Genomic DNA, 10369 nt, shown 5'->3' with positions numbered 1-10369 from the left:
GTCTAGCTATGTACTATGTCTCAACAATTGAACACAATTTTGCTCAACACATTGTGATAGTGTCACATACCATCGTGATAGAGGACATTGTCTTGTAAACCTTATCTTTATCTCGTGCCGTTAATTAACATGGAAACTTCTAAACTACTGTTGCACTCCCTATGCTGTAACATACGCATATACCTACACGTATTGAATACTGATTGAACTGAGATTATTATTACATTACTGATTTGTTTATATAACACTATGGAATAAACATTCATGACATTTCACTCATAAATAAATTATGAAATTATTTATTATTACATAATGATTTCTCAAATGACAATTAAATTTAAAATAAGTAATAATTGGTAAATTGAAACCTTCACGTGCGACCATTTAACATTTCAATAGAATTGTACGTCTAACGGCGCAAGATCGATTATCGTTTTCATACAATCACCCATCCAAAGGTCACGCGTAATTCTATTCAAAGTACATCATGCTATACCGAAGAAACTATCCATTTGTTACTCGTAAACATCGCATGCAAACCTACTGCAAAATAGTTTGAACTCTATGCAAAAGGTCGTTTGAGTTAAAATTAGACTGACAAGTAATTTTTTGTAACAACTATTTAAGATTATTTGTAAAACATCGAACACAAGCCACAGGTTATCGGAATGTGGTATCTTTGTGTATGTACGCTAAGGGTTAGAATTACGTTTCGGCAGTGAAGTGAGATTGTGTATCGAAAGCCAGGAAGCGCATTGTTAGGTCACGTTCTCACAACTCCCCTTTTCTTCGAGGGGGAATAAATAATTGCACTTTTTTCTGTCGCATATGGCCAAGGAAACGGTGGATTGTGCAAGATCGTTCCCACGATTCGCCCCTTGGGCATAAAGGCCGAGGTCAGGAAAAAATACGTGCTGGCATAATGCGGGGGCTTCTTTTGTAACGGCAGATGCATTCTAGGGTTAAGTGTGGAATACTTTGTGGAAAATGTATTGATTGAAATGATATTGTTTGTTAATCGTATTGGCATTTTTAAACATGACCGTGACGTATTTTTTTTGCGATAGTTATACATAACATTAGTAGTTGATGTGTTAATTGTATCTAAACATATCTAAATAAAATTTTATGACTGAAGTTAAAGAGCTCCAAAAAGTATTAATAACTTTATAAGCTTATAAAAAGACAGCAACTTATAAACTCAACACTTTTTACAGTTTTGCAAAGCAATTTTCTGCTTGAAATTTTATTGTAAAAAATGAGATACAGTTTTATTAAAAACAAAATAAAAAAACCTCACGTTTTGTTAAACTTTTTGCAATGCGTTTAAATATCTTATCTCCAAATAACGAATTCCTTGGGTTCCGATTTCCAATTTCACTCACCACTTCTAAAAAGCTGCTATTAGAAATAAAAAGTCTCGGACAAAAAAAGGAATTGCACCTTTTCTAAGGCGTTCTTTACCTATTTGAAAACTGGTCGCGTTCCCACGCTCGCTCGCGCCAGTTGCTCGTCTCCCCTCTGCATTTTTTTTCTTTTTCTTGCCATATCAATATTTATATGTATCATTAAAAGTTATAGCATTTCTATTTCGGGTTAATTCAATCGTTTATTTATATTAGAATAAATTATGATGTAAAATATCAATGTATTATTTAATTCTAACAATACATTTTTGATAATATCGGAAAATATATTTTCTTAGTTAATTTTTTTATCGTATAACTTTCTTGTTAAAAAAATATATTTTTAAACGAAAATTTTAAATAACTCTATACAAATAAGTTTCTTCAGACAAACAATGTTTTCACGCATACTTGGTCTACGTTAAATCAATGGGGCATGTGCGGATATAAGATACGTATCAGGCGTGCCTATCCAAAAACCGACCTTAAATCTTTCTATAGAGGTTTTATATTTAAATTTTTATTTATCAATAAACAGAGCTGTCGAAATTTGAAAAGAGAACTCTATAATAAAGGAGGTTAAATGTATATTCCGTGTCGCCCCACTGCAGCCGAGCTCTGACAGTCGAGAAAACACGAGCACACATTGCGTATTTTCTGTATACGTTCCCACGGTCCACGCGACATATGGCGCGAACGGGAACATTTACGCGCGAAGGGCGACGCGTGCACAAAAAACGCTCGGACTTAGCGGATCTATGGACGATCTGGTAAATGATAAGGAAACCGGTATAATCTTGACGTTTTGTTACTTACCTCAGGATTATTCGGTGCATTTTAATTTAAAAAATATATTATTATTTCATAATTTTATCAATTATGAAATTAAACTGAAAATTTTATGATTATTTGACCTTTGCTTGGATGCTATTTTATTTGAATATTTCGATTCTGATATGTTTTTTTTTTATAAAATATTTATTGCATTATTATAACTACATTCTTTATATAAACTTATCAAATAACAGAAATTAAGGTCAGATAAATCGTTCTAAATTAGAATTTTCGAAGTGTTTTATAGGAAGGCAGGTGGCGCGCTCGCAACTGTCGTAGTTCCCACGGCCCGAGCACCGGGCGTCCGCGCCGTCATACATTATCTTGTATGCCAATTATGAAATTGGAAATTGTTCGAATTATCAACTTTTGATGATGATTATGCTTTTGGTTGTTGTCGCCTCGAGCAATTTTTTTGACAGTGACATTTAACATTTTTTTTGGTTCAATTTTTAATAATTGCTTTAGATACTAACAAAATGAGGTTGATTTAATTTGATTTAATTGTTTTAGAGCTCAAAATTTGTACATTCAATGTACGAAAATTTACAAATATAAAATTTCGTATAAAATATTGTCGTATTGAATAGTTTATAATTTTAAATATTTTTTAATATTAAAGAAATATAAATTATTCAAAGTAAATGTATTTTGCGGTATAGACATTTATGCATGTATACACATAAGTTTTAAACTAAACATTATTTCTAACAATTAAAAAACAGTTTAGACGAGCGCTTAAAAAGGACAAGTGCCGTTAAAGTATTGTTCGGATAATTACCTACTATTGGAATAGCAGCGCGTGCGCCGCACGAGTCGTTGACGGACATGATTGCAATCAAGTTCGCTTTATTGTAATCTCTTCAAGTCCTATTAAGAATTATTTATATAAGTTATTATAACTCGTAAGAGGTTTTATTATAATTTGAGAATATACTTTACTAGAACATTTGATATAAATTAAAGGATCCTTCAAATTAATAACTACATATTTATTTTAAATTAAAAAATATATTCAATCAAGTTAATGTTTCTATTAGTTAAAAAAGAAAATAAAATCACTGAAAAACAATTATTTTATTGTGAAACATTGCCATCTAGCGGCAACAGTTGGAACTAATCGTGAATCACGTTAAATGATAAGGGGTGAACGATAAGCTAAGGGGAGTCGGAAGTATAAGAGACAATTGTTCAATGAACAATAACATCTTTAGGTCAAAGTTTAAGGCATTGGGGTCCGTGGGAAAGACCGTGATTTTGCAAGTAATTTGAGGGTGAATCTTGTATAAATTTTTGCCTTTATACCGTTAGTGGTTCAGTTATTTTTGTGATCTCTAACAGGAAGTAACGGTACATGTTTCGTGGAAATAAAATTATTGATTTAAGGAAGTGCAGAAGAGAATTTCATGTAATTCATCTTTCTAGTGGTTAAAGTGATACGTGTTTGGTGCTTACTATAGAAAAATGTTTGTAAAACTACTAGTGCTAGAGCAATTCAGAATTATGCTATATTGTAATTGTGATTTGTGTATAAGTGCAGTGAACGTTTAGTGTTATTAACGCTTCTATGAATATAAATACATCAACGGAAGTCAACGATCTTCTATTTTAACCTAAGATGATAAAATTGGAAAGATACATAATCTATTTTCTTAAATTTGTGATTTTCCTTATGACTCTCATAAAAATAAAGAAATCGCCACTATTGACTATAACTAGTCGTAAATACACGATGATGTAGCCCGAAGCAAATAATATTGAATTTTTTCAATTGTTCAATGTAAATATATTATGAAAAGCCGAAAGCATGAGTCACGACGTTTGTTTAGTTTAATTAAGGAGTCAAATGCTACATTTTAAAAATAGAACCAACATTTAATTTTCGCCATTAATTATAATATAATATTTTCGTTATTCTTTATTTTTAGTATATTTATCTCTTCAGGGAGAACAAACGCTAAGGCTGAAACAATCATAATAAAAAAATATATCTTTTTTTGGTCTTAACAAAACAGTCTTTGGGAACACTCTATAAGAGAGTTTACAAATCAAGCAGTTAATAACTTCGTGAATAATTTTCTAAAATATAAAGAATTCTGTGCCATGAATAGGCTCGAAGTCTCTGCCATCAATAGTCGAAGAACATTTCAGCAGTACTCTAAGAATTAACAAGCATTTATTTTTGAAGAACTCTTTGGAGAATGGTATAAATTGCTTGTAAAGTTTAAGACTTTTCTTACTTACGATAGTTATTAAATACAATGGAAACAATGCAATCATAAATATTGACTATTAAAAAATATCAACCTTTATAATACAAAAAGGAAAATCAAAAAGGAACGAACGCAAAAGTCATCGATGAAGGAAATAAAAATTAAAAAAAAAACAGTCGCCTTAATAATAATAGTGCCAGCTCATTGCGTTGATCGCATTTATCATCTGAATACACACGATGATCTCATCAACTCAACAGAACAATTGCTCAGGTGTGAAGTATTGATAAGAGTGATCTTGAATGAAATTCTTATCAATTTGTTTTATTTCAATGCTTGCTTTCCTTACTTAGTAATTTTTTTTTTCAGTATAATATTTTTCAGCCAGTAATATTCTTTAAATAATGACTTTTTTTTATATATAATAATTTTTAGCTTTTAACAAAGGTTAATGATGAATAAAATATTTATCCTGCGAGTTAATTTTGAATTCAGTATTGCAACAACGTTAAATGTCAAGTGATACCTAGATTTATTATCAAGTCGTCGTTTATGTAAGTCCGTAAAGTTTTTTTGAAACAAGAGATTATAATTTTAAATCAAAAACAAAATTATTATAATTGACGAATTGATATATTTTGACTATATCAAACACTAGCTTTAACTTCTTACTGATCCTCTTGGAATCAAAAATAAGATTTAAATTGTTCTTACGTTTTTAAATTGTAACCTAAAGTACAGTCTGTCCTATTTTGACGATATAACTATTGACGTTTTAAACTTAATTACTTAGTCGAAATTCGTAGCGTTGTTAACAAACACTCAAATAGCATATAGCCTATAAGCCTTTCGCAATATGAGAAATTGGTACTTAAGATTCAATTCTATAAATATTATTTAATTACTTATATAAATATCGCATTTATTTTTTTATCATTAATAAACTTAATAATTAATTTGAAATAATGACGTAAAGAGAACATTAGTCTATGACGTCATTGATGTGTGTTAAATTTTCCAATTGAAAATGTTAATTAACTCACGAACATATTAGTTATTATATTATTCAGAACCTCGTGTAATAAAATAGCAAATATGTATGACACTAACAATATTTATGTAAGATAATACTTACATTACAAGAATATAATAACAGAAAACATAATTTATATGCAAGCATATCTCGCAAACGCCTTAAATTGAAGTTTATATTTAACACTTTATTATGCGTTCAGAAATAAATTGGATATAAGTCTTAAGATAACTACGTATAAAAAGCATGCTTATCCCTTAAAGAGATTTCTTCCAGAACAAACAAGAAACAAAAAATTGAATAAGAGGTACATCATACAATGTTTAAAAAAAAAAATCTAATTTTTAATTATTTTTTTTAGAAATGTTTACTCGCACGCTGCCGTTAAGAACATAAAATATGCTCTAAAAAACAAAAAAAAAAAAACTACATTGAAAGAAGATAATAAGAAACCTCGATTCCAATTCATAATGTTTTCTGCGTGTGATGTTACCCTCAATACTTTTATATCATTCATTTGATCGAGAGATTCATTATTACAATTTTATCGTAATCGAAAAATAATTAGCTCACCATCTCAGTAATCTTTAATTAACTTTAGATTAAGAATACAAAGTAATTAAATCCTGTTCAAGGATATACAAAATTAAAACGAGTGCTTGCACGTGTATGATTAAGCTTTGATATTCAATATTTTTTCATAACATTCCAATGTAACAATTTCAATGCACGTGTACAGAGCACGCCGAATTTCAAATTAGTATCGAAAAAAAAAAATTTAACCCAAATTTTGCAAGAGTTGCGGAATTAAGAATAAGGGTTGCAAAAAATCCTTTCTAACCCGAGCGTCCGATGCATCGAACACGTGCATGAGGTAACAATACGCCGATGAGTCACGAACGAGACCCAAAACGTCGTCGATACCGAAGCGGACTCTATATTATTAAGCTCGAAGAAAAAAAAGATATGCGCTCACTCGTCGTACCGCATCAAGGAATTGTACATCTGCCGAAATTTCTCACGGATCCATCGTCGTGAGCGCCGCGTATGGTATTATTATACCGGACCACTCCGCTATCTACGTATACTATACACGTTTCGCTGATTATGACAACTGGGCGCCTAGCGGTATTATCTGGCGACGACTTATAATCAATAGCGTACGATTAGCATATCAAGTTTTAGCGATACAAATCTACATAATAACTTTAGTCGAGTAAAAGTTGCAGCTATAATAATTTAGTATGCAAATTAACGTGTCATTTTTAGTTTTCAGCTTCTCAAGTTTTAAAGATGTTTTGGATTTGGTTATCATTGTAGTCAGATCATATATTTTTAACGTAATATTTTCTCCGGCAATGGGCAATATTTTTTTTATCAAATTCAAAGATAAATTATAATGAGTATTTCTGTAAGTCAAGATTCATTTACACCAAATTTTGAATAAGAAAGTAGCTTTTGTATTTGCACGTGCGTACAATAACTATACACTTATTGTTATCAATCCATAGTAAAATAACAGTAGAAGCGATTATTCAAGCATTGTGCAAAAGTATTTATTTTTTGTCATTTAAAAGTTGTGAGCGAGTTTTAACTTGTCTTGAGGTGAACTTCGCAACAGGTTGAAACATGTTGGGACGTGCCGGGGTTGCTTTTTACGGAGTACGTGCTTGTCTTGTACCCCGTCTAGCTTTTCCAGTACTGTTTCATAATTTTGCATGATTTATTTTATGGACCACTTTTTATTGTCACATAACTGCTTGATTACGAATTTTCGCAGAATAATAATTTAGTAATACGATAATACACTATGGTGTAAAATACTCGATAATGTAACTGTACTAATGTAAATGTACTCGTGTAATGTGCTTTAAAATGTTTACATCTGTGTTAAAATAACCTTTTGGTGTGGCGTAAGTGATTGATTAACGTAATGAAATGCATTAAAGACTTGGGGTTTGTTTAAATTGTTTTAGGCGTTTCGTTGGAAGTATGACTTTAACTTGACTAACCATTTTTTAAACAGAGGTTTATCTATTATCATAGCGAATTTGCATACTTTATAAGGCATTGTATTTTCTTATTATTAAAGTACTATACGTATACGTTAATTTATTATCTTTTGTATTATATACTCTAATGTGATATGGGTTTTATTAAATGAAATCAAAATGTATAATTTATTCCGTAATCATTTTGCTAATGACTAATATGACATATCGATATTATACTTCTATTTATTTGAGAATGACTTTATCCTATTGGTTATGCTTTAAAAATAATTGTACGATCTAGTAATCTAACTAATATAATTGCATGATCTAGTTATCTTACGAAGCTACTTAACGGCATGATTTTTGCATATTGCATTTAGTTTGTTTATGGTTCTGAGAGTGTTATACCTAACCCGAATGCGTAAAATTAATAGTATTTTCTAGCTAATACATAATGATGCTAAATGATGACAACTTTATTCTGATTTAATATTGTTTATTGCTTGCTGATATTGATGTATTGCTAATCATTCTACATACGCGATACAAGATTTACTGGTTTGTATGACGAGGTGTTAATTGTTTTCATTTAGTTGCTGTTAGTCTAGTTTTAGTGTTTTATAGGTATAGTTTATTTAATAAATATTTATTTTTAACGAATTGCAATATTATGTCTGTGACAGTTATTCAATCGATATAATTCGGGTCCGGTTGACTTTTTTTAAAGTCGTTAATCTTTTAAATCGGCTATTAAACTAAATGGAAACAAAAAGAAAAGCACGGGCTAAAATACGACCATTAAAACCCAGTAGCGAGATTCGCCTCGGGCCCTGCACGTGCGCGTGCGCACGAAATGTTGTCCGCCAAGTATGGCCTGACCAGTCTTATGTCAACTCATTATATTGGTACAAATGTTGTTCCAACTTGTCTGCCCAATGTAAAGGCAAACTTGCACCACGAAAGCGTAAGTATACATAATCTATGTTCGCTCCAACGTTGGGCTTGGCGTTGGGTCGAATTATACATAGCAAAGATAAGTATGTTGGCTCGCGCCATCGCCTCGCCCGTTAATATCTCGTCGGACAAGTTTTGACTGCATCAGATTCCAGAGTTGCCGCTTAATATTTTATAGCGGTTAAAGATGGTTATTCTTATTGGTTTCAAATTACAATTTAAAGCGTTAAACAAGCAGAAGACAAAAAGTAAGACTTGATTTAGTATTGTTTGTCTGTGTTTCATCATCAAGGGTTTGGGTTAAGGAAAGAGAGTAATATTTTTCAATATTTTTTTTATTTTCAACATTTTCGAAAGTCAATCGACTTGATTACAAACGTATAAATATATAAATTACTATCCCTAAAACAATTAAAGCTCAGTTAAGTATGATCACAATCACAAGATCCCTATATTTATTCCTTAATTTATACATTATCAAAATATCACAACACCAAGTTATAGTGAAAATACAATTAAAGCTTTCCTGGAGTTATCACGACCATTGAGCGAGATATATTTATCATAACCTACACATATGGCACCATAGAACTATATTAAAGCTAACATCACAGACTGTTGCCGAAACCAACGGAGCGAGCACTGGTTTCAAGGAAGACACTGATTGTCGTTTAGATTCTTCATTTAAGCTTGGACCCAACGGTCTTGCAAGACTGGGTACTGCTGCTCAGCAGTTTGGCACTCGGTGTAGCAGTCAGTTGTTGCGAAGTCAGCTTCGGATTTGGAGACAGTTGTCCAGAAGAAGGTGCCGGCATCAGTGCGAGCGAAGTGAACTGGGATGTAGAAATCTTCGCGGGAGATCGGCACAAGGTCATAGGAATTGTCTTGGTTGCTGACCAAGAAGGCAGCAGACTGGCACGAGTCCATCTCGTTGTATATCTTGCGCTCAAGCGCCTCGTTGCACGAGTTCTGTTCGTCTTCGTAGCACGTGTCGACGGTTTTGGCGGGAGCGCGCTTGGTCGTTTTCTTAATGATTTTCATGATAGGCTTCAGCAAAGCCTTGAAGCCACTGTTTTTCATCTTTTCACTGTTGTATTTGTTTTCATTGATCGAGTTGTTTGTTGCAATGATGTACTCGTTATTCGCGTAGTAAGACATTTTGGAAAGTTAACGTTGATAAGAGAGCGTGTGTTGCTAGTGAGTTTACAAGCGGGAATGTAGGGCTGATCGGGCCGCGCGCCTATTTATACCCGCCCGGCCGCCCCCGATACAAAAGCCGCGCATGCGTGAAAAGCTCCCCTCTACATGTGTGGGTGTAAAGTGGTTTATTCGATACTATTATATTTTTCGTAAACATCAAGTGCTTATCATATTTGTATGAATTGTTAAACATAGACAAGCGTTGCTACTGAAAATGATTAAAGATTAAACGTTTTACGTATATAGCTAAGTCGTAGTCGTTTATTAAATTCAGACTTAATTCTAATAGATTTTATGTATATTTACAGATAACATTTGCTTCTATATTACTTCGTCTGTTGTATGTAATTTAAAAAATTAAAAATTTTATACATATGTTATAATACAAAAACCAAAGGCGGGTTTTAAATATAATTTGCAAACCTGATAAAGGTATCTATATATCGCATACATGATGTGCCACTTGTTATACAACATTGTAATTAAATAACTATAGTTTTATAACAACAGTTCTGTAAGTGTGCTTCAGTGTCCACGTGCTGAACACGCGTCCTCGGTGATGATACCGTTACTTCATTACCATGGCGCGAGGCTAAGGTCAATGGAAGGGGTTACGAAGTCATAGGGTGACTACCCCAAGCTGCACTGGCTATACAACGATGCACCCTATATTAGGGTAAACTTATTACATTGGCAACTATATTAATATTGGATTACTCAATTTTATGGTGAGTA

The 10369-nt window shown here is 32.2% G+C and overlaps 1 protein-coding gene across 1 annotated transcript; it reads right to left on the bottom strand.

Annotated features, from left to right (window-relative positions):
• Nucleotides 1-8751: 8751 nt before the first annotated feature.
• On the bottom strand, nt 8752-9646 carry LOC113400508 (enhancer of split malpha protein-like). Its single transcript, XM_026640092.2, has one exon. The coding sequence runs from the start codon at nt 9590-9592 to the stop codon at nt 9119-9121; it is 474 nt and encodes a 157-aa protein (XP_026495877.1). The 5' UTR covers nt 9593-9646; the 3' UTR covers nt 8752-9118.
• Between the last annotated feature and the right edge of the window lie 723 nt (nt 9647-10369).

The sequence above is a fragment of the Vanessa tameamea genome, chromosome 17 (assembly GCF_037043105.1).
Source record: "Vanessa tameamea isolate UH-Manoa-2023 chromosome 17, ilVanTame1 primary haplotype, whole genome shotgun sequence".
Taxonomy (NCBI): Eukaryota; Metazoa; Arthropoda; class Insecta; order Lepidoptera; family Nymphalidae; genus Vanessa; species Vanessa tameamea.
The sequence above is the reverse complement of the archived record's forward strand: the minus strand, read 5'-3'. Positions and strand labels throughout refer to the sequence as shown.

Bases quoted from the DNA above. Each gene is read 5' to 3' on its own strand.
- LOC113400508 (XM_026640092.2), bottom strand. From the start codon at position 9,592: ATGTCTTACTACGCGAATAACGAGTACATCATTGCAACAAACAACTCG.